The sequence below is a fragment of the Colletes latitarsis genome, chromosome 8, assembly GCF_051014445.1.
Source record: "Colletes latitarsis isolate SP2378_abdomen chromosome 8, iyColLati1, whole genome shotgun sequence".
NCBI classification, from domain to species: domain Eukaryota; kingdom Metazoa; phylum Arthropoda; class Insecta; order Hymenoptera; family Colletidae; genus Colletes; species Colletes latitarsis.
This window is the reverse complement of record NC_135141.1, coordinates 15,935,063-15,961,182: the sequence shown is the minus strand read 5'-3', so window position 1 is coordinate 15,961,182 and position 26,120 is coordinate 15,935,063. Positions and strand designations below refer to the sequence as shown.

Here is a 26,120-nt window from a genome sequence, read left to right as displayed (position 1 = left end):
CCTTTTAATTTGCTCATCCGTTTCTTTTAGATTATTTATTTCACCTATAGTAATGGTTCTTAAAGTGAACACCAGACGTGATTCGTAAATTGAATATTTCTATTCCTCCCAACTGGGGGGAATTTCCTTTTAATTTGCTCATCCGTTTTATTTTAGATTATTTATTTCACCTATAGTAATGATTCTTAAAATAAACACCAGACGTGATTCGTAAGTTGAACAATTCTATTCCCTCCAACTGGGGGGAATTTTCTTTTAATTTGCTCATCCGTTTCTTTTAGATTATTTATTTCACCTATAGTAATGATTCTTAAAGTGAACACCAGACATGATTCGTAAATTGAACATTCCTATTCCTCCCAACTGAGGGGAATTATCTTTTAATTTGCTCATCCGTTTCTTTTAGATTATTTATTTCACCTATAGTAATGATTCTTAAAATGAACACCAGACGTAATTCGTAAATTGAACATTTATATCTCTTCCAACTGGGAGGGGGGGGGGGATCCCTCTCGGAATAAGTGTGACGTCATTTAAGACACGATAAGAGCATGAGTACTGACGACGATTTGTACTTAAAGACAACGCTGTACGAAAGATGAACAGACCAACCTCGGAGCAATGTCCATTTTAAGAATCATTACTGTAGCAGAAGGAAAAGAATCAAGTCCTACCTTCGAATATACAGGGTGTTCGGCCACCCCTGGGAAAAATTTTAATGAGGGATTCTAGAGGCCAAAATAAGACGAAAATCAAGAATATCAATTTCTTGATCGAGGCTTCGTTAAAAAGTTATTAACGTTTAAAGTTCCGTCAATACTGAATTTTTTTCTCGAAAACGCATAGGATTTTGGGGGTATGTCTATTCACCAAAAATGATTGTAATTGACCCATTCAACTAAAAATAATTTTTTTAGGACGATTTGAAACTTTTCAATTTTGTTGAGAAATTTGTCTACCTACTCGAATTTTTTTCTCGAAAACGCGTAGGATTTCGGGGATATGTCTATTCACCAAAAATTATTGTAATTGACCCCCGCAACCGAAAATAATTTTTTCAGAATTAATTAAAAATTTTCAATTTCGCCGAAAAATTTAGGCACCTACCCCCTGTCGATTTTCCTTAAAATTTCGTTTTTCATTTTTAATAATTTCGTTTCACGTTCTACAGAAAAGTTGTTTAATACATTTTTTGTAGGTACATATGGGCCCTACTTCAGAAAAAAGTTTCATTGAAATATATTCACTATTATAGGAGTTATGGCTGTTTGAAAATTGGACCATTTTTATGGGGTTTTTCTCATTTTGCAGGGTCAAGGACCAACTTTTCGAAAACTTTTGCAATTTCTACTTATTCTTCATCTAAATACGCGTAGTTTGCTTTTTTGAAAATTAAAATCGTCCAATCCGTTCAAAAGTTATGACATTTTAAAGATTCGCATGAAATATCGGGGAAGCATTTTTGGCCTGAAATTATATTTTCGGTAAGGAATTTTTTTCTCGAAAATGGTTAGGATTTCGAGGGTATGTCTATTGACCAAAAATTATTATAATTGGTCCCTGCAATGAAAAATAATTTTTTTAGAACGATTTAAAATTTTTTAATTTTGTTGAAAAATTTCACACCTTCTCGAATTTTTTTCTCCAAACTGGGTAGGATTTCCGGGGTATATCTATTCATTAAAAGTGATTATAATCGACCCTTGCAATCGGAAATAATTTTTTTAGAACGATTTGAAATTTTTTTTTTTTCGCCAAAAAATTTCACCACCCACCTGAATTTTTTTCTCGAAAGAGGGTAGGATTTCGGGGATATGTGTATTCACCAAAAATGCTTATAATTAACCCCTGCAACTAAAAATAATTTTTCCAGAACGATTTGAAACTTTTGAATTTAATTGTTAATAACTTTTTAACGAAGCCTCCATCAAGAAATTGGTATTCTTGATTTTCGTCTTATTTTGGCCTCTAGAATCCCCCATTAAAATTTTTCCCAGGGGTGGCCGAACACCCTGTATAGGATTTGGTGGTCGGTCGAGTACTTGTGAGAGACCGTAGCCCTCTGTTAGCTAGTGCAGAAAGTATCGTCATAATGTTGTAGAATTTCTTTACAAACTTCATTCTGAGTAAAAATTGTGTTGTCTTTTGAAAGGTTTCCTTGCTGTCTTCCCTAAGTAATAGAGATTATAATATTGTTTCGATTTCTTGAACGGGACAAAGTATTATATGTAGAATCGACCGTAAGAAAATCCAAGAGCAGCTGAAGAAAATTTCAGCTGGGTTTGATAAAAATAATAAAAGTTCTAATTAATAGGTATCTAAAGTATTAGTGCATAGAATTAGATCGCGCTGTCTAATGTTTCGAATGAGAATTATTTTACTACAAACTTAATTGTTTTGTTGTTGAGAATTTTAACCATAGGTTTGAGACTATTAGTTTTACGTTAATATTATAGTAATTATAGGTAATAATTCTTCAAATTAAGTAGCCCATACTTTCCACGTCAGAATAATACAAAACCACTAAATCAAATTTCATCTGTTTGTAGTAGGACGCTAGAAAAATCACAAACACACAGATTTTGAATGTGAATTTGTATCTGGAGTGTCAGTATGTGGCCACCATTCGTAACTTTGGCGCTCCAACATTAATACAGTCATGCCTCTAGTGGCCAAATAATAGAAACAGTTTCACCATCAAGATCACACAGTCACTCTATACACTCTCTCTCAGTTCTTCTCGAACCTTACACAAGGACACACGCCACAGCTGTAGCTACATACACAAGTATCTGTTGAGTTTCGCCACGTTTTTTAATCATCAAGTTTATGTAACGTTTTCATTTGTGTTTTATTAAATTAATAAATAAATATACGTTTAATTCAATTCACCTCGTTCACTAGTATATTTGAATATAGCCACAAGCGCTATAAGTATACGTTTGGTGGCGCTATCTAGTGTCGAAAGTAGAAACTATTTCGCTAGAACCTTGATTAACCATTGATTTAAGGTCATTCATTTTGTATTATTTAATATAATAACAATTAACCTAATATTTTTAAGAACAGGTAGTAAACATAAACAGGAAGTAAAATTTCATCATTCTGGATCGGACAAAAGTAACAGAAGATATAGGGCGATTAAAAACGCACAGATTTCGTATTTTATATTCATAATTTTTAAGAAATGCAGCGAACGCAAATTTTGAAAAAGGTTGTGTGTTGGAAGAATGCACACGCAAATAGCGTTGGATCCCGTGTAAATAATTTGAACGCGTTAGCGTGCGAAAGTAGAGTAGCCAGAACGGAGCGTAGTAACGCGGCAAAAAAGTTGTGATTCATTAGCTATTCTCCTAACAAAACACCGCAGGCTGATTAAAATTATGAATATTTAACGGTGACTACTGCGATCCGCAAAATGCGATTAAAGTTGCGGGAAAAATTGTACGAACGCTCGTGCAACCTTCGATGGAAAACGTTTAAACGGTTTTCTGAACTTTTTCTCGACGGAGCTTTTGATTGAAATTTTATTTAAATTCTGTTGAATTTTCGCGGCGTCGAATCGATTCTCGATCAGCGAGGAACTTTCTTTTCTATCCTGAAGGAACGAGAAGGAAAGTCTTCGCGATACTTTTACGAGACGATGGTAAACTCACGTTTGACTGAAAGGTGTACGCGCAAGGATCGCAATAATGAATCATATTAAACCAGCAGCTATGCAAATGTACGACAGCAATTTACCAGTTTTTAGACATGTAAATTCCTTGAACCCACCCAACAATAGCGTGCAACGGTGCAAGGTAACGTTGCCCCGCTGAAAGGAGGGCGGGAAACGGCTACCAAGAGGGGGTTGTGACGAAGAAAAAAGCGGCAGTCCATTATGTGGATCTATTTGTATTACGAAATCATTCTGTCAACACGGCGGCCGACGAATCGATGTCAGGGTTGTCTAGCCGTAAACGTCGATAAATCCACCGCGTTTTCGATGCGATCTCGATCACAACCAGCGAGAAAGTTCAATCTCTCGAACTGTGTGGCGATTCGGAAGTCTAGAAGAAACCGGAAATGAGACGAAACGAGGCAGAAAAGGAAGATCTTTCGCTTCATTCTTTATCGGTTCTTTCATAGAAATATATTGAGTTCTTCCTTAACACGTTCGCTGCCGGATCGGACCGGAGAAATTTTTTACGAAGACAAAATTTTACTCGTTCACAATTGTAAACTACGTAACTTAACATTTGTCGCGATACTTATTTGCGAAATTTCTTTTCTTTAGCATCCCACCTCGGGAATTTTGTTGAGTGCAAGGCTTTCGTATCACCGATTAAACTGAAACTTTGTGCATCTTTATTATAGATTTCGACACACTCTTCACGAAAATATACCATTACAGGATCAGAAACTCATTATTTATTTAGTTATTTGTTATTAAAGTTGTCAGTAGCTTCAAGAACTTTGTCCATTAAAATAATCAGTAATTAGTATTGTATACAGGAAGTTCGGCCAACCCTGGGAAAAATTTTAATGGGAGACTCTAGAAGTCAAAATAAGACGAAAATCAAGAATACCAATTTGTCGATGGAGGCTTCGTTAAGAAATTATTAACATTTAAAGTTCCGCTCGTAATGAATTCATTTCTCGAAAGTGCGTCAGATTTCGGGGGTATATTTATTCATCAAAAATGATTGTAATTGACCCCCGCAACAGAATATAATTTGAATTTTTTTTCTTCGACGAAAACTTTAGGCACCTACCCCCGTCGATTTTTCTTAAGAATTCGTTTTTCATTTTTAGTAATTTTGTTTGACGCCCTATAGAAAAGTTATCTAATACTCTTTTGTAGGCACCCATGAACTCTACTGCACATAAAAAATTCATTGAAATATATCCACTATTGTAGGAGTTATGGTCGTTTGAAACTTGGACCATTTTCATGGGGTTTTTCTCATTTTACGGGGTTAAGAAACAACTTCTCGAATAGTCTTACAATTTCTACATATTCTTCGTCTAAATATGCGTTGTTTGCATTTTGAAACATTAAAATCCCCCAATCCGTTCAGGAGTTACGACATTTTAAAGATTCACATGAAATTTCGGGGAACCATTTTAGGCTTCAGATTAGATTTTCGGTAAGGAACTTTTATCTCGAAAATGTGCAGAATTTCGGGGGTATGTCTGTTCACCAAAAATGATTGAAATTGACCCCCACAGATAAAAATAATTTTTTAGAGCGATTTGAAACTTTTCAATTTCGCCGAAAAATTCAGGCACCCTGTCGATTTTTCTTAAAAATTCGTTTTTCATTTTTAGTAATTTTGTTTGACGCCCTATAGAAAAGTTATCTAATACTTTTTTGTAGGCACCCATGAACTCTACTGCACATAAAAAATTCATTGAAACATATCCACTATTGTAGGAGTTATGGTCGTTTGAAACTTGGACCATTTTCATGGGGTTTTTCTCATTTTGCGGAGTCAAGGACCAACTTTTCGAATATTTTTATAATTTCTACACATTCTACACAAAAATACGCGTAGTTTGCTTTTTTAGATATTAAAATCGTCCAATCCGTTCAGAAGTTATGACATTTTAAAGATTCACATGAAATTTCGGGGAACCATTTTAGGCTTCAGATTAGATTTTCGGTATGGAATTTTTTTTCACGAAAATGCGTAGAATTTCGGGGTTATGTGTAATGACCAAAAATGATTGTAATCGATTCTTTCAACCGAAAATAATTTTTTTAAAATAATTTGAAATTTTTTTTCTGTCGAAAAATTTAAGCACCCATCTCCAGTCGATTTTTCTTAAAAATTCGTTTTTCAGTTTTAGTAATTTTGTTTGACGCCCTATAGAAAAGTTATCTAATACTTTTTTGTAGGCACTCATGAACTTTACTTCAGAAAAAAGTTCCATTCAAATATATTCACTATTGTAGGAGTTATGGTCGTTTGAAAATTGGACCATTTTTATGTGGTTTTTCTCACTTTACGGGGTCAAGGAACAACTTTTCGAATATTCTTGGAACATCTACATATTCTACACCAAAATATGCGTTACTTGCTTTTTGAATTATTAAAATCGTCCAATCCCTTCAGATCACATTAGATTTTCGGTATGGAATTTTTTTTCACGAAAATGCGTAGGATTTTGAGGTGTAATGACCAAAAATGATTGTAATCGACCCCTGCAACTAAAAGTAATTTTTTTAGAACGATTTGAAACACGTGAAATTTCAGGAAAATCATTCATTCATTATATTTTTGGTAATGAATTTTTTTCTCGAAACTGAGTTAGATCTGGGTTAGGGGATATTTTGGGGATATGTGTATTCATCAAAAATGCTTATAATTAACCCCTGTAACCAAAAATAATTTTTCCAGAACGATTTGAAACTTATGAATTTAATTGTTAATAACTTTTTAACGAGGCCTCAATCAATAAATTGATATTCTTGATTTTCGTCTTATTTTGCCCTGTAGAATCTCCCATTAAAATTTTTCCCAGGGGTGGTCGAACACCCTGTATAAACGTTGTTCATTACTTTTATTTTTATGTGTTTTTCACTTTCATTTCAAATTTTTATATAATTTTTATATAAATCCGAAATAAATCCTTTAGAATAATTTTTCTTTTAAAATTTTACGATTATTGAAATCAAATGTGTGTTTCTTTTTTTAACAATTCATAGTATTGTTACATGTTTCTTAATTTTTCTGAATAGGAATATCCCTAGTCAGTCCATATAAATTCCTTCGCAAGTATTGTTGAAATTAGTAAATCGTTGTCAATACTTTAAAGAACTTTGTCGATTAAAATAATCAGTAATTAGTGTCGTAATCTCAACAATAGCTTTTTCTTAATTTTTTTTTACATGTAGCGAAGCATGAACATCATTGTAATATAATTAAAAAGAGAGTGAATTATAAGGGCAAATTCTTACGTAATTAAATATAAGACTAGATACGAAACAAATTTGTTGGCAGTATTTAATAAATTGTGGAACGTACAAAAACCAAAAAAAGTATCGTCTTGTCAAAGGAAACAAACTCAATAAAGTTGGAAATGTTCAAGGATTAAAATTGGAGCCAGACAAGTTACATCATGCAACCTTTAAATCTTAAGAATAATTGATAAAATAAATTAAACGAAGAATATTTTAAATTGTATACGGATAATTAAATAATTACAATTAATTGGAGCTAATAATTGGTAAAATAAATTAAGTAATACATTATAAATAATAAATTATAAAGAAATAAATTAAACGAAGAATATTTTAAATTGTATACGGATAATTAAATAATTACAATTAATTGGAGCTAATAATTGATAAAATAAATTAAGTAATAAATTATAAAGAAATAAATTAAACGAAGAATATTTTAAATTGTATACGGATAATTAAATAATTACAATTAATTGGAGCTATACCATGAAGTGTAAATATGTTATTTATAGCATCAACTTAGAAAGAATAATTGGAAAAGTATTTGACTAGAACAACACGGTTAAAATTGAGCGAAGATTGAAAAGGTATTTACCGATTAATGAAGTGAAATAAAATTCAAAGAAAATTCGTGCCAAGCAAATGGTACGAGTATTGTGCAAGAACAATGGCATCATTAAGGAGGCGGGAGCCATTTGGAACAGTAGTAATAAATATTGAATTTGGCGAGAAATTGGATTGTACGTACTTTCCTAATTGTTATCGATGTTAATAATAACGTGGTACGTACTACGTACTAAGTGATATTTTTGTAAATTTCCTCTCTTCTTCAGCCTTCTCTTTCATCATTCATATTATTGTACTTTATTATTGAAGGTTGATTCAAAGAAGATCAATGTTTTTTTACTCAAAGAATCGGTGTTAATAAATTGTTAAAATTGTTTAACCCCGTAATTATCTTAAAAGACCATTCTGACGGTTTCAAAAAATCGAATATTTTGTACATTTTATTATTATTCATTTATTAACGGCAATAAAATCATTAGTAGAAAAGATGTAATATGTAAGGAACTACAAATGTGGATTTTACATAGTCAAACATTATCGCTTATAAAATTTTAACAAAATAAATTAATTTATAATAGGTTGCGAGGATTTTTTTAAAAGTATCAGTGTAGAAATTGAACCACATAGGGAAACGCCTCGTGTCGTAGATTTATAGTGCTCTTGGCAACGAGCAAAGTCGAGCAATGTCTTGAAGGACTATAACCACAAAAATCCTCTTTCTCAAGCTGTTCAAGTTGCGATTCATTCGATTTACGAGGACTTCAACTCGGTCGAGCTTTTAAGAAGCGAAGATAAAGTCGCACAAAATCGTAACGAGAACTCAAATTCTAAAAATTACAATATCGCGTTAAGGATCGCCACTATTGGAAGAAATAGTTTCTTCCATAAGCGTCGACCGAATAAAGCTGAAGAAGTGTACTAAAACAGGTCGACAACTGCTTAGAGCTACTGAAAAAGAGTCATCCGTCAGTTTTCTGAGGCATATTACGCTGTGTGGATCCGGAACAGTTGATTGAAAACTGTTATTTTAAAGCATTCTTCTACGTTTCTATAAAACCGTAAGTCGAGGAATCTGATAAAGAATTTTGTTCAATTGTTCTACGTAACATTTTTCTTTTGCAAACTGCAGTCATTATAATTATTAGATTACGCTACATCAAAGGTAATAGATTCTTAGTTACGAATCCAAATTCTTTATTTCTGAAAGTGAATAACTCCGTCAGTTTTCTGAGGCATATTACGCTATGTGGATCCGGAACAGTTGATTGAAAACTGTTATTTTAAAGCATTCTTCTACGTTTCTATAAAACCGTAAGTCAAGGAATTTTGTTCAATTATTCTACGTAACATTTTTCTTTCGCAAACTGCAGTCATTATAATTATTAGATTACGCACCATCGAAGGTAATAGATTCTTAGTTACGAATCCAAATTCTTTATTTCTGAAAGTGAATGACTCCGTCAGTTTTCTGAGGCATATTACGCTGTGTGGATCCGGAACAGTTGATTGAAAGCTGTTATTTTAAAGCATTCTTCTACGTTTCTATAAAACCGTAAGTCAAGGAATCTTAGAAAGAATTTTGTTCAATTATTCTACGTAACATTTTTCTTTCGCAAACTGCAGTCATTAGAATTATTAGATTCTGTGAAAAAGAAGCTACATCGAAGGTAATAGATTCTTGGTTACGAATCCAAATTCTTTATTTCTGAAAGTGAATAACTCCGTCAGTTTTCTGAGGCATATTACGCTATGTGGATCCGGAACAGTTGATTGAAAGCTGTTATTTTAAATCATTCTTCTACGTTTCTATGAAACCGTAAGTCAAGGAATTTTGTTCAATTATTCTACGTAACATTTTTCTTTCGCAAACTACAGTCATTATAATTATTAGATTCTGTGAAAAAACATACGCTACATCGAAGGTAATAGATTCTTAGTTACGAATCCAAATTCTTCATTTCTGAAAGTGAATAACTCCGTCGCTTTGAAACGTTCTTGCTTTCTAGAAATTGGAAAATACAGTTAAAAGTTACTTTAACATCTTCTGGAAAGAATTTTTGAAACTCTTAGAAAAAAGAAACGTTTCCTACAAGAAAAATTCGCTACAAGCATTACCTATTTCAAGACACATCGGGTCAGTGTCCAGCCTTAAGATGTTTCCTTTTATTCGAATTTTTTCTTCGTTCCGTGAGTATGCGATAAATTGTCGCGACACAAAGACTCGCGACTTGACCTAACGAAATTACGAGCAGTTCCCTCGTTCCAATCCCTCGATGCATACAAATAGCTGTTCAGAGACAGACCGGCGCGGCTCCGAAAGTAGAGAAAGGTCGTCGAATGGGGTTGATTCGTTCCTCCCTTGATATATGTGCGCCGATGGACATATCGTAACGAGAGTCCCGGGCGGCGCGCGGGAAATTCTCATTTCGCGTTCGAAATGGTTGGAAATGTTCCAAACGAAACTACCCTGAACTTGTCTCCGCCCTAACAGCGCCGATACAAGTTTTCCCGTGTTCCTTCGTACGGGGGTGGCGCGGTATGAAATTTTTCCAGGCCTCCGCGGCGTCAGCCTGGCCGATCCCGCGCGCCAGAATTTCCGCGAAATTAACCAAACCCCTTTCACCATTTCCAGGTTAACGCCGCTGCCGTTCCCATAGCGCGGTTTTTATGCCCAATTACCGAATACGCTTCATCTTCCGGTGACGTTCCGTGGCAAATGTTCCAGAAAACGTCAGCAATGCGTCAAAATCTTGTGAAAAATTACACGCGTGTGCTTGATATTTTTCCCCCCCGCGCAGTTCGTACTCCTGAATTTTACGTCCAAGTGATTTTAGAAATTTTATGGACAAAATCCAGTTTTTAGAAAATGTTAAGGTGTGAATTAAATTTTTTCAGCGACGTCACTTTCAGCAGGAACTATTGTTTTATTGTTCTATAATTATGTATACAAGGTGTTTGGCAACTACTGGGAAAAATTTTAATGAGAGATTCTAAAGACCAAAATAAGACGAAAATCAAGAATACCAATTTGTTGATGGAGGCTTGGTCAAAAAGTTATTAACAATTAAATTCAAAAATTTCAAATCGTTCTGGAAAAATTATTTTCGGTTGCAGGGGTCAATTGCAAGCATTTTTGGTGAATAGACATACCCCCGAAATCCTACCCATTTTCGAGAAAAAAATTCCTTACCGAAAATATAATTTCAGGCCAGAAATGCTTCCCGTAAATTTCATGCGAATCTTTAAAACGCCATAACTTCTGAATGGATTGGACGATTTTAATGTTCGAAAAGCCAAACGTCGCGTATTTTAGTGGAGAATATGTAGCAATTATAAAAATATTCGAAAAGTTGGTCCCTGACCTCGCAAAATGAGAAAAACCCCCATAAAAAGGGTCCAATTTTCAAACAGTCATAACTCCCACAATTGTGAATATATTTCAATGAAACTTTTTTCTGAAGTAGAGTTCACGGGTACCTACAGAAAAGTATTAGACAACTTTTCTGTAGGGCCTCAAACAAAATTACTAAAAATGAAAAACGTATTTTTAAGAAAAATCGACAGGGGGTAGGTGCCTAAATTTTTCGGCGAAATTGAGAAGTTTCAAATCATTCTGGAAAAATCATTTTCAGTTTCGAGGGTCAATTATAATCATTTTCGGTGAATATACCTACCCCCGAAATCCTACGCATTTTCGAGAAAAAAATTACGTACCGGTAATCTAATGTGTGGCCAGTAATGCTACTCTGAAATTTCATGCGTATCTTTAAAATGTTATAATTTCTGAACGGATTGAAGGATTTTAATGTTTCGAACGGCAAAACAATGCGTATTTTAGTGAAAAATATGTAGGAATTGTAACAATATTGAAAAAGTTGTTCTTTGATCTCGTAAAGTTAGAAGAATCCCATAATAATGGTTCAATTTTCAAACGGTCATAACTCCTACAATTGTGAATATATTTCAATGAAATTTTGGGAGGAAGTAGAGCTTATGGATACCTGCAAAAAAGTATTAGACAAAATTTCTGTAGAGCGTCAAACACATTTATTAAAAATGAAAAACGTATTTTTAAGAAAAATCGACAGGGGGTAGATGCCTAAATTTTTCGACGAAAAAAAAAGTTTGTAATTAATTCTAAAAAAATTATTTTCGATTCCGGGGGTCAATTACAATCATTTTTGGTCAATACATATACTCCCGAATTCCTACCCACTTTCGAGAAAAAAATTCGAGTAAGTGCTGAAAGTTTTGGGTGAAAAAAAAAGACTTTCGAATTGTCTTGGAAAAATTATTTTTAGTTGCAGGGGTCAATTGCAAGCATTTTTGGTCAACAGACATACCCCCGAAATCCTACTCAGGTACGAGAAAAAAATTCCTTACCGAAAATATAATTTCTGGCCAGAAATGTCTGCCCGAATTTTCATGCGAATCTTTAAAACGTCATAACTTCTGAATGGATTGGATGATTTTAATGTTCAAAAAGCCAAACGTCGCGTATTTTAGTGGGGAATATGTAGCAATTATAAAAATATTCGAAAAGTTGGTCCCTGACCTCGCAAAATGAGAGAAACCCTATAAAAATGGTCCAATTTTCAAACTACCATAATTCCTACAATAGTGAATATATTTCAATGAAACTTTTTTCTAAAGTAGAGCTCGCGGGTACCTACAGAAAAGTATTAGACAAAATTTCTGCAGAGTGTCAAACAAATTTATTAAAAATGAAAAACGTATTTTTAAGCAAAATCGACAGGGGGTAAGGTGCCTAAATTTTTCGGCGAAGTTGAAAAGTTTCAAATGGTTCTGAAAAAATTATTTTCAGTTGCCAGATTCAATTACAATAATTTTTGGTGAATAGACATACCCCAAAAATCCTGCGCATTTTCGAGAAAAAAAATTCAATTTAAACTTTAAACATTAATAACTTTTTAACGAAGCCTCAATCAAGAAATTGGTATTCTTGATTTTCGTCTTATTTTGGCCTCTAGAATCTCCCATTGAAATTTTTCCCAGGGGTGGCCGAACACCCTGTATATGGAATAATAGGACAAGTGTTCGCAAATAAAATGTATCGGAATTTCCGGCGGTTGACAGAGGTATTGAAATCTCCGTGAAAGGGGTTGTCGTATATTTGAAAATCGTCGAGAAATTTCCGCGGAAAACAGGAACTTGGAAATTCCGGAATAAACAACCGCCTCCTCGCGACCATTTCTCACTTGCTCCCCAGAAATGTCCATTTCGCTTTGAGGTTCGCAAACTCCTCGCGGAAACTCGTCTATAAAACACCAGGCCGGTCGTTCGTTCGCTTCGAAGGAGGGGTGGGGTAGGATGGTCGGAGGGTGCACAAGTGCATCGGTTGGAGGTTAACAAAACAAAGTCCAACCCCGTTTACATTACGGTTCACACGCACAGACCGTTTCTCTGTATCGCGTTGCGGCCCGTCAGCTTCTGTATCGATTGGCAAGTCTGACCTAACACTGACACACTTCACTCGCCAAGTCTGACCTCTGTTCCGTATCGACCATTGCCATAATCTTAGGGTTTCCACGATTTATCGCGGAACACTTTTCCCGAGCATTTTCGGGATTAAAGTCACGCGTCGTTGCGCTGTGCCATCGACTTCGATTATCGACGAGACGATTCGCCCGTCCAGACGCATTTCCTTGATGGAACGGAGGCGTCATCGTCGAGCGTTCGGTTGCAGCGGCGTGTTACGGTCAATGTTATTGAATAAAGCAACGGCCACACCGCGATAAAAGCGGGATTTCGAGGCTGTAGCGAGCAACGTCGTTGAATGTTTCAGTGCAGCGGAGGGAGATATCAATATTGATTTTTTTCAAGGAAGAATCGTCCACCGAGAACTACGTGCCACGAATTCCTGCGATGATGTTGATGATATCTCCCTATACAGGGTGTTCGGCCACTGTTTCTGGGAAAAATTTTAATGCAAGATTCTAGAGGCCAAAATAAGACGAAAATCAAGAATACCAATTTCTTCATGAAGGCTTTGTTAAGAAGTTATTAACGTTTAAAGTTCCGCCAGTTTTGAATTTTTTTCTCGGAAATGCGCAGGATTTCGGGGATATGTCTATTCACCAAAAATGATTGTAATTAACCCCCGGAACCGAAAATAATTTTTCCAGTACGATTTGAAATTTTTTTTTTTCACCCAAAACTTTTAGCACTTACTCGAATTTTTTTCTCGAAACTGAATAGGATTTCGGGGGTATGTCTATTCATCAAAAATAATTGTAATTAACCCCCGGAACCGAAAATAATTTTTTCAGAATTAATTAAAAATTTTCTGAAAACATTTCTGGCCTCACATTAGATTTTCGGTTAAGGAATTTTTTTCTCGAAAATGGTTAACATTTCGGGGGTATGTCTATTCACCAAAAATGCTTGTAATTAACCCCTGTAACTAAATATAATTTTTTTAGTATGATTTGAAATTTTTTAATTTCGTCTAAAAATTTCAGTACCTACTCGAATTTTTTTCTCGAAAGTGAGTAAGATTTCAGTGATGTATTCACCAAAAATGCTTGTAACTAACCCCTGTAACTAAATATAATTTTGTTAGTATGATTTGAAATTTTTTAATTTCGTCTAAAAATCTCAGTACTTACTCGAATTTTTTTCTCGAAACTGAATAGGATTTCGAAGGTATGTCTATTCACCAAAAATAATTGTAATTAACCCCCGAAACCGAAAATAATTTTTCCAGTACGATTTGAAATTTTTTTTTTTTCATCCAAAACTTTTAGCACTCACTCGAATTTTTTTCTCGAAACTGAATAGGATTTCGAAGGTATATCTATTCACCAAAAATAATTGTAATTAACCCCCGGAACCGAAAATAATTTTTTCAGAATTAATTAAAAATTATCTGAAAACATTTCTGGCCTCACATTAGATTTTCGGTAAAGGAATTTTTTTCTCGAAAATGGTTAACATTTCGGGGGTATGTCTATTCACCAAAAATGCTTGTAATTAACCCCTGTAACTAAATATAATTTTTTTAGTATGATTTGAAATTTTTTAATTTCGTCTAAAAATTTCAGTACCTACTCGAATTTTTTTCTCGAAAGTGAGTAAGATTTCAGTGATATGTGTATTCACCAAAAATACTTGTAACTAACCCCTGTAACTAAATATAATTTTTTTAGTATGATTTGAAATTTTTTAATTTCGTCTAAAAATTTCAGTACCTACTCGAATTTTTTTCTCGAAAGTGAGTAAGATTTCAGTAATATGTGTATTCACCAAAAATGCTTGTAACTAACCCCTGTAACTAAATATAATTTTTTTAGTATGATTTGAAATTTTTTAATTTCGTCTAAAAATTTCAGTACCTACTCGAATTTTTTTCTCGAAAGTGAGTAAGATTTCAGTGATATGTGTATTCACCAAAAATGCTTGTAACTAACCCCTGTAACTAAATATAATTTTTTTAGTATGATTTGAAATTTTTTAATTTTGTCTAAAAATCTCAGTACTTACTCGAATTTTTTTCTCGAAACTGAATAGAATTTCGAAGGTATGTCTATTCATAAAAAATAATTGTAATTAACCCCCGGAACCGAAAATAATTTTTCCAGTACGATTTGAAATTTTGTAATTTAACTTGTTAATAAATTTTTAACGAAGCCGCAAGAAATTGATATTTTTGATTTCCATCTTACTTTGGTCTCTAGAATCTCGCATTAAAATTTCTCCGAACACCCTATACAGGGCGAATCACTTTACTCGATCACTTAAAATTATAGAAGACAATAGAAACTGTTAGGAAACGAATTTATAATCCGTGCCGCTTAATTGCATCAAGTGAAGTAATTTCATTAGTAACCAAAGTGTTAATGATGATTGATTGTCTGTTATTATTCTAATTGACATGATTTACATGATTTGTATTAATATATAATATTTATTTAACTCTAAAAGAAGCAAATGTACGATATTTAAGGGGTATTCCAATATGAAGTGCGTTTCTTTAAACTTTCTTAGAGAATTTTTTGTAACTAAACTATAACACCTTTTGCAATTAAATTTTACAAGGTCCATTTATACATATTTTAGTGTCATTTAAACATTTTTTTTGGATGAAAGATAGTTAAAATTGGTGACAGTGCACACTCTCAAACATAGTTGCTTTTACAAAACGTCGTCTTGCGGCGTCCATGATTCCAGCCATTTTGTTCGTTTGAAATGAAACAACATGAAAGTTGACTGCAGCGGGTACTAGAACAAACTGCAAAAGTTGATAATTAAAATGATGTAAACATTTTGAAGTTTTATTATTTTTTTTTAAATTTCTAGAGCTTAGAGAAAGATAAAAAATAAAAATTTTGGGTTCATTCTGGTACGAACTATGGCCATACATGTACTGAATATACATCTAAAATTTTAAGCCATTTGGTTAAATAAATTTTGAGATATCATGAACACCGTTCTGGTAAACATAGTTTCGAGAAAAACGTTTTTAAAATTTTGTATCCCTATAACAATAATGTTAACCATCATGCCCTTTAAACAGCCTAATAACTTCGATAATTTTAGATGTTCGGAAAATGTAAAAAAAGGAAATCGATTTTTTCAAAGGTTCACACTAGAATACCCCCTTTAGCGGACTTTTTTCTTATATTATTTGTTTTCTGAGACACCAAGGTCGCCTTGAGTTTTTTTTAATTTGATCGTGCAATTTAAATAATAAATTAATGATCCTGGGGCGGTCGATGAATTGAGAGTTACAGGGGTGGCCGACCTTGGATCCTTTATGAATTACTGTACCAAGGTGTAGTAGGCATTTATTACTTTCTGTCGTTTGCGTTTCATGCTGAAATTATACGGAATTGTCGCTGTCAGTTCAAATATTCTTTTGCGTACACATTGGGATTATTTCTCATTTCTTATTATTACTGAATTCCATCGATTCACCATGTTTAGATTTATGGTGAAATTAATATTAATTTACGTATAAATGCTCCACTCATAGTAACCATGTTAATAAACACTCCGTTTTTTAATCACCTTTACTGAAAAATATTTTCGTAATTAATTATAATTTTTTTACTCATTTTTCACATTGCTTGATAAAATGTAAAAATGCAAAATAATAAAAACGAATTATTAACTGCACGCCGTCCTTGATACTGTATGCATTTAATTTTTAATATTTCTTCATACGATAAAGAGTTTATAAGTAATTTGAGGCGGCCAAGTTAGTTGATTCATTCTATAGAAAGGATTCATAATTTCGGAGATTCATAAATTACATTTTCCATTCTTATCTCGACAAGCATTGAACACTGAGAATGTATTGCGATGACAGTACAATATTTTTGTCATAAATCTGATACTTTTGAGATACGAGCTGTGTGGATATCGCTGCATCGTTGTATCGATTTTTCATAAATTTCTGTCTTAATCTCTGCTACCTTGTTTTTTCCCTTTTTTTTCAAATCTCGAATCGCCTGATATGCGAACAAGAATACATTTTTCTACGATAAACTTCAAAACTTCAACGAATATCTGAACTATATTGTTATTCAAAAATCAACGATTTAAACGGTACTAAATCAATTTTTATTCGAAATCGTACTATTTCGACAAATATATTCATGTTTTTTTTCGATACATAGTACAATAGAATCTCCATAATCCGTGTTGAAAACTCTTTCAGTGATTTTAACTAATTACAACTACGTGAATATAGGAATGTATTTTTATAGAAATTATTGGATACGAAATTTTTAACTTTTTAATGTACACTTTATTCATATTTAAATATATTATACAAATTTCTTATAATTATGTTATATTTATTTATTTATCTTTTAATATAATGTCAACTCATTTTCTCATATATAGGGTGTTCGGTCACATTTGGGAAAAATTTTAATGGGGCATTTTAGAGACCAAAGTAAGACGAAAATCAAGAATACTAATTTCTTGATGGAGGCTTCGTTAAAAAGTTATTAACGTTTAAAGTTTCGCCCGTACTGAATTTTTTTCTCGAAAATGCGCAAGATTTCGGGGGTATGTCTATTCACCAAAAATTATTGTAATTGACTCTCGCAACTGAAAATAATTTTTTCAGAACGATTTCAAATTCTTTTTTTTCCGTCGAAAAATTTCACACCTTCTCGAATTTTTTTCTAGAAATTGGGTAGAATTTCGGGGGTATGTCTAATGACCAAAAATGATTGTAACTGACCCCCACAACCGAAAATAATTTTTTCAGAACGATTTGAAATTTTTTAAATTTATCGAAAAATTTGTCCACATTCCTGAATTTTTTTCTCGAAAGTGGGTAGGATTTCGAGGGTATGTGTATTGACCAAAAATGATTGTAATTGACCCCCGCAACCGAAAATATTTTTTCCAGAACGATTTGAAATTTTTTAATTTAATTATTAATAAGTTTTTGTGGAAGCCTCCTTCAACAAATTGGTATTCTTGATTTTCGTCTTATTTTGGCCTCTAGAATCCCCCATTAAAATTTTTCCCAGGGGTGGCTGAACACCCTGTATAGCAAGGGAAGGGTCGGTCGAGCACTTGTGAGAGCGCGATCCCTCTGGTGGCGAGCATGGGAGGCGATGCCACATTTCTTTCGTCTAAAAGTGTACAATTATCGAAATCAAATGTGTGTTTCTTTTTTAAATAATGTATACCTATTGTATTCGTCGTCGTAACGAATTTTGGATTAATAGTATTGTTACATGTTTCTTAATTTTTCTGAATAGGAATATCCCTAGTCTGTCCAATATAAATTCCTTTGCAAGTTATCGATGATAAATACCTCAACCTGATATGGGCAGAACCGAATAATAGTAGGTTAAGGGGGGAATCTCATGTAAATGGCCTGTTTTTCAAGAATTTTTTGTGAAAAATGTAATGCACAGATTGATTTAAAATTTTAGGTATCATTTATTAATATTATAATGTAACATGAGTATTTTTTTTAAGCCGTAATTGTTAATAAGGACGGTACAATGGCGGCTTGAAAATGGCATTTTGTAAATGCGCCGTGCAGCGTGCAGGTTTCAAAAATGATCCGAAACCAAAAAATTAAGATGGATTCTTTAGTTTATGGAAGAACGCTCAGCATGACGTTTTTCTTTTGTTAAAATTTGCAAAATTGCAAAAATGGCGAAGTTTTGAAGAAAAGAAGGATTTTTTTTTTAGGAACAATTGTTAATATCAGTGTTTTAAATACAAAAATAAAAAATCGGAGCTCGTCATGCTGAGGCCAATTATTTATAGAATATTTGTGCCAAGTTTCATAAAGATCGAGTGATTAGTTTTTGAGCTTTGTTGCACGGCGTGCGAAATTTTGCGTTTCGAGAAAAACGCGTTTAAAGTTTGAGTAATAGAAAAATCGTGAAAAATTCGTAATTCATTTCAATTTACCGTGGTTTTTTACTAATCTACGATTCCAGGGCCATGGAACAGATCTTCCTCTTCTTCGAAAAGTTGTGATTTAGCCATTTTTTCTTCTTTTAGAGAAGCGTGAGCCTCTTTTGTGCAATGAAGACTGCGGCGCTACTGCTATTTAATACGGCGTTTATTTTCACGATCAATGAATGTTTTACTCTGCTGTCCAATTACTATACCGAGCTCTTGCATTATTTGAAGGACGAACGAAAATCCTTCGTTGAATATGCCGGCAGCCAAAAAAGCAGTTATTTCAATAATTTTTATGCGACAATTGAAATGCTTAGGAGCTAAACGCCAAATGATGGCGTTAAAGCTCTCGTTAGCATTTTGTGTATGGCCACCTAAACATCTCTCCAACAAATCATCTCGTGAGAAATCTTTGTAAATTGGACGAATATGTTTTTGCATATCTTCGTGTAATGGAGGTGGATGGTGAAATTCTTGTCCCAAGGCCTATGCAACGCACCACTTACACCACGAATCGGTACCAGGAGAACAGTCGTCGTGCTGCAGTTTTCCATTTGTTGAACACAGATGATTTTGCACTTATCGACTCATTTTCACTGTTGATTACACGGTCTCTTGGAGTTACTTCTATATTTCTTCAATGTCTGTTTCTAAGCGTTCTGAGCGTTCCGAGCTGCTTCTTTCGTAAAAGTCTTTATTCGACCGCCAGCAGAACGCTCGCTTCTCTTTCCGAAATCGACACCTCATATCTCTAAAACCTAAACATCCGTCGCCCGACTGCGGTGATCGCTTATACAACCATAAGACCAAGTGTTCGACGAGCATTCGATTACCCGAGGCGCTGCGCCCAATACAACTATTTACTTTATTTTTAAAATAAGGTACAAGGAAATCTCTGATCAGTTTCCAAATTTTTTATCGTATTCCTGAGGAAATTTCCTATCAATTTAAGCAAAAAAAAAAAAATGCTCAAAAATTTCATTTTACATGAGGTTTCCCCCTTAATTAAAATCGATTCAATACATTTTGAGTTATCCCAAAACGAACAAACAGACAGACGTAGAATAAAAAATTACTAAAACTGTGAAATTCGGTTTAGATACTCTATAAACTATTTGTCTAAGTCAAGGTGGCCTAAAAATTGTACAACTACAAAGTTACAATTTTATTTACATAAATATGTTTCTCCAGTTGTAGAAAAGTGTTTCAATAGGAGGACCGATATTTTACAAGAACGTGTTCTGTTTAAGCAATCGAACGTTCGAATAGGAGATTCTTGAGATGGCAAAGCATTAGAGTAACGATGGTTCGAGTAAAAAAGATTCTACTGCATTTGAAATATCGTTTATTCTTGGTACCCGGTCGACCACGGACGTCTGCTTGCATCTAATGGAATCGATTTCTATATTTTCCAGCCCACTAACATGTGGTTCGCCCACAATGATGGAATCTTGGGGTCCTGGAAGGACTGGCACACCCCCGCCCGCTCTTCCACCCCCGCCAGCTGGGAGCAACAATGGTGGTGCAGCGTTTGCAGTAACCGCAAACGTTGCACAGCCCAGCACCACAGCGCCGATTGCCAGTCCCGAGGGGGTGAGCGACGTAAGTAACAAGAACAGACTTGAAACTAAATGGCTATAAGAAAAAAGAATGTTACGAAACACTTTTAAAAAACATCGAATCGAATTCAATCGAACCTGTTACCGATTGTGAAATATTTTTATCGTGAGAATTTTTACATTCTTTATGGTCTTCGCTTTAAGTTTTATTACTTTATTTCAAGTTAAATTTATTATTATAATTCTTTCTACGTACTGGACTATCGGAATATTTTTATCGACTGAAAGCAACGTTATCGTATTAATTTTATTATCTTTTCCTTTTGTGTATTTGTTGCAAAAGTTATTGCAATAATGGAGATTTATTATTTAAGCTGTCGTGGACTGAAACGTTGTCAAAATTGAATACAATCCCCTGTATTCGAAAAGAAAATTGTTTCATGTTGCGTAAAATTATCAATATTTCGGTCCAGCGTGTGCAAGGATAACTTTCGGTGTAGAGATTCTGGTAAAATGCAAGGTTATGGTATCGTAAAAAGCTCGATCTAATAGCGCGCAGCTAAGTTATACAATTGGAGCGCACGTATAGCCGTTTAGAGTATCGGGGATGAAACCACCCCTCGCGCTTACTGCTTCCATCCGTTTCAATTTCACAAGCATCCCCGATGGTCGAACGTAATGGACGTCGGTTGCGTTATCGAGCCGAGCTAATAGAATCAGCGGCAGATATCCGGAATTGTCCATTCCCGCGAGAATCGTCGAATTTTAAAGATTCCCATGTGCCTCCGCCAGTGTCAACGTCACACTAAGGATACCGTTTCCACCTCCATTATCCCAAGCATTTTCCTTCTTTTCGTCCATCGTTATACAGAGTGCTCTATGCAACTTGTGCATCTCTATAACTTCCAAAGTATGCGTTACTCAAAAAAATTTTCTACAAAAAAGTTGCATTGTGTGTTAGAAATAAAGCGGCATTTACTGCGCCATCTACAGTCCTCCCGACTTGCTATTACTACTATCTTTTATGTCTGTAACGAACCCTCGTATAACTATTACTAATTGTAAGAGAAAATCGCATTGTGCTCAATTGAACCCCCAAAGGGTATAGCCGAATAAGGGGGGTCAAATGTGCGCCCAAACCGAATTGAACGAATGATGGGTCATTCGATAGCTTATCCAAAAAAAACCAAGTGTGCAAATTTTTAACTTGAAATCTCGACCGTGGGGGTAGTAATGGGGTGAAAACGAAAATCATGTTTTTGAACAATTTCTCTTAACCTATTGAGTAAAAAAATGTAAAAAAATTCAGAGACACTTCGGGTACTGGGACACATATTTTGGGAGATTTTCAGATTTTTTGATCGAAGAACCAGGTAGTAAAAAATAAAAAACCGCAAAAAATGCCGAAAAATGCCAATTACGTATCGAAGGAGGCCCGGAACTACTTTTATACTTTTACAGTAAACACGTATTACTATTACTATTATTCTCAATTTTTTTCAGATTTTTCATTTTGGTGCGCCGCAGTGAAAAAAAATAAAAACCGATTTTTTCCTCATTTTCTGCGTATTAGAGTAACTTACACGTTGAATTTTTATGCATTCTTCAATATACGAGTGTTTTGTACACTGTTTAATGTTTCTACACTAAGCAGAATTACATAACAATTGAAAGAAATAAAATAAACCAACCGTTGAGCGTAACGTATCCTAAAAAATCAACGATATTTTCAACGGCATCGGTGGCGCAACGTTAGAGTGTTCGACTGTGGAACCGCTGGAAGTTTTTTTACCGTAGGTTCGAGTCTGTCTCTCTTTGGGACTTAGAATTTTTTTTTTTCAAATTCTAACTATATAACAATGGTTTATATTTATTTATAAATATTCTAAAGGCATTTTACAAATATTTTAACCTGAAATATGTATAAATATAATTTTGGAGCGTCTTTGCGTCCTTATTTTTTTTGTCAACCACGATTATTGTTTAACATCTCTTAAACTGAAATTAATGTGAAATGTTAGTTTTCAAATCTCTTACCTTTGACTATTGTGAGTGGATCAGAGCAAAAGATTGTATATTGGCTTACTATAACTTCTTTTCCCCCTTCGATCAGGCAGATCTTTCCTTTTTTTTCTCTTTCTTTGATAAATATGAATGTTTGCTACAGAGTAACTTGCTAAAAAGTGACTAATAACGAAAAATAATCTTACGAAAAAAACGATTCCTAATAACTACAATGTACCAGAAAACTGTGTCATAAACCGAATTCTCAAATCACTTTTGATTTTAACAGTATATTAAATATTGCAATAGTTTAACAATATGTATCCTTAATTTTTTTGAAGTTATTTTTAAATGATGTGGAGATAAGAAAATCATCCTACGCAAAAATCGCTCCAAAATTATATTTATACATATTTCAGGTTAAAATATTTGTAAAATGCCTTTAGAATATTTATAAATAAATATAAACCATTGTTATATAGTTAGAATTTGAAAAAAAAAATAACGAATAAAAAAAAATTCTAAGTCCCAAAGAGAGACTCGGACCTACGGTAAAAAAACTTCCAGCGGTTCCACAGTCGAACACTCTAACGTTGCGCCAACGACGCCGTTGAAAATATCGTTGATTTTTTAGGATACGTTGCGCTCAACGGTTGGTTTATTTTATTTCTTTCAATTGTTATGTAATTCTGCTTAGTGTAGAAACATTAAACAGTGTACAAAACACTCGTATATTGAAGAATGCATAAAAATTCAACGTGTAAGTTACTCTAATACGCAGAAAATGAGGAAAAAATCGGTTTTTATTTTTTTTCACTGCGGCGCACCAAAATGAAAAATCTGAAAAAAATTGAGAATAATAGTAATAGCAATACGTGTTTACTGTAAAAGTATAAAAGTAGTTCCGGGCCTCCTTCGATACGTAATTGGCATTTTTCGGCATTTTTTGCGGTTTTTTATTTTTTACTACCTGGTTCTTCGATCAAAAAATCTGAAAATCTCCCAAAATATGTGTCCCAGTACCCGAAGTGTCTCTGAATTTTTTTACATTTTTTTACTCAATAGGTTAAGAGAAATTGTTCAAAAACATGATTTTCGTTTTCACCCCATTACTACCCCCACGGTCCACATTTCAAGTTAAAAATTTGCACACTTGGTTTTTTATGGATAAGCTATCGAATGACCTATCATTCGTTCAATTCGGTTTGGGGGCACATTTGACCCCCTTATTCGGCTATACCCTTCCCACAGTTCGAAGGGATACATTATGCAGTGCATTTATCTTTTCTATAGATGAAGGCGTTTCGAGGATTTCAAGGTCAAACACTATACTTTTTATAGAAAAATTAGGAAGAACATCAAATTCTGAGTAAAAACGTGTTGATCTCTATTAGCCCTAAAGCTAATAACTAACGAGTAATTTCACTTTATTTCTTGACAATTTTCACTGTTCTGCAGAAATCTGTAATATGGTTGAGTCTCCAATTTGATATTACGCGAAGAAAATTTTCAAGAAATAAAATAAAAGTACTCGTTAGCTATTAGGTACAGCGCTAATATAGGTCAATACTTTTTTACTCAAAATTAGATATTCTTCCACAGTTTGGTACAGAAAGTATAGTATTCACTTTAAAAAAATAAAGTTGACCTTCAAATCTCCAAAACGCCACCTATAAAAAAGACAAATGTCCTACATAGTGTACCCCTTCGAATTATGCAACTTTTTTATATTTTGGAAATTATAGAAGAGCACACTATATTATCTTGTACTCGTACTAAAAACATTATAAGACTACGTAGTGATTCGCTACATCCTGCAATACGCGCATGCAACAAAGCATAACATTTCGATCGATGCAAGGTTAACATTTTGCGTTCGATCGAAGTACAAAATTGACGTTGGCGTCTCGTTCCACTTTTATTGCTTTACTGGCTGTTATTGGATTTAACACAGCCAAGTATTTTTGCTGTTTGACAAAATTTAACATCCCCCGCATTTTTCACCGTTCAATTTAGCGTCGAAAATTACGCAAGAGTGGAAATTTTCAATAACTACTGGCAGCTGATATAACTTTGTAACGGGCGTGTGCGCACTAGTTTTACGACCAAGTCACTTTTTTTTACAATTTTCTTTTCCCTGAAAGAGCCAGTTGGCTTGTCGTTTATTTTTGTTCCCGGAACAAATTTTCCCCTACAGAATAATCTGGATTACAGAATAAATTTCGAAAAGTAAGACGAAAATTCCATTAAAAAATCATAAACGTCATATTTATGTTTTTACATACTTTCCATATGCATAGTTACTGTCCGACCCCACTTTCGGGTACAGTTATACTCTGAACTTATACTAATTAGTTTCAGAATAGCTCACGTAAGTCGAGGTAAACACTACCGTCCATAAATCACCGGACATTTTGCTCGTTCGTCTTGGAAAATGTAAATTAAGATACATACACAATTTTCCAAAGCGACCTCATTATCTCGCTATCTCACATTTTAAGTTACTATTTTACTATAAATATTATAACGCTGAATGAAATTAAAATGAATGGAATAAGTAGAATTGTTCAAGGAAGCAAATTTTTAAGATTTTAAATATATTACAGAAAGGTTTGAATGGTATTAATGATACTTAAAAATAATTGTTGATAGAATCGTACCATTAATTTGAAGGATCGTTATCAATGAGGCTGATACACTCATACAACGAAAATTTGGATTGTTCGCTAACATTTTGGTAATAATCCATGACATACGATATGAGTTGCGTTCTCTTTATAATGCTGTGGCGACACTTTCCACACTTGCCAGCAGAGGGCCAGGCGCAACTTATCTCTCTCACAAGTACTCGACCGATCATCCTATTTCTATAGGAGGTTTTAGAGGCCAAAATATGACGAAAATCAAGATTTTTTTCTCGAAAGTGGGTAGGATTTCGGGGCTGTGTCTATTCACCAAAAATGATTATAATTGACCCCCGCAGCCGAAAATAATTTTTTCATAAAGATTTGAAACTTTTCAATTTCGACGAAAAATTTAGGCACCTACCCCCTGTCGATTTTTCTTAAAAATTCGTTTTTTATTTTTAATAATTTTGTTTGACGCCCTACAGAAAAGTTATCTAATACTTTTTTGTAGGAACCCCTGAGCTCTACTTCAGAAAAAAGTTTCATTGAAATATACTCACAATTGTAGGAGTTATGGCTGTTTGAAAATTGGACCATTTTTATGGGGTTTTTCTAACATTACGGGGTCAAGCAACAACTTTTCGAATATTTTTACAATTCCTACATATTCTCTAGCAAAATACGCGTCGTTTGGCTTTTTGAACATTAAAATCGTCCAATCCGTTCAGAAGTTATGACGGTTTAAAGATTCGCATGAAAATTCGGGCAAACATTTCTGGCCAGAAATTACATCTTCGGTAAGGAATTTTTTTCTCGAAACTGAGTAGAATTTCGGGGGTATGTCTGTTCACCAAAAATGATTGAAATTGACCCCCACAGATAAAAATAATTTTTTAGAGCGATTTGAAACTTTTCAATTTCGCCGAAAAATTCAGGCAGCTACCCCCTGTCACTTTTCTTAAAAATTCGTTTTTTATTTTTAATAATTTTGATTGGCGTTGTACAGAA

The 26,120-nt window shown here is 33.9% G+C and overlaps 1 protein-coding gene across 12 annotated transcripts in view; it reads left to right on the top strand.

The window, feature by feature from the left end:
* Window positions 1–26,120, top strand: part of Sei (potassium voltage-gated channel seizure) — a 414,656-nt gene that overhangs the window by 192,303 nt on the left and 196,233 nt on the right. For all 12 annotated transcript variants that reach the window (XM_076772055.1, XM_076772051.1, XM_076772048.1 and 9 more), the window contains one exon: window positions 20,338–20,524. In XM_076772055.1, coding sequence (XP_076628170.1) covers window positions 20,338–20,524 — 187 coding nt within the window. The remainder of the gene's footprint in view (window positions 1–20,337; window positions 20,525–26,120) is intronic.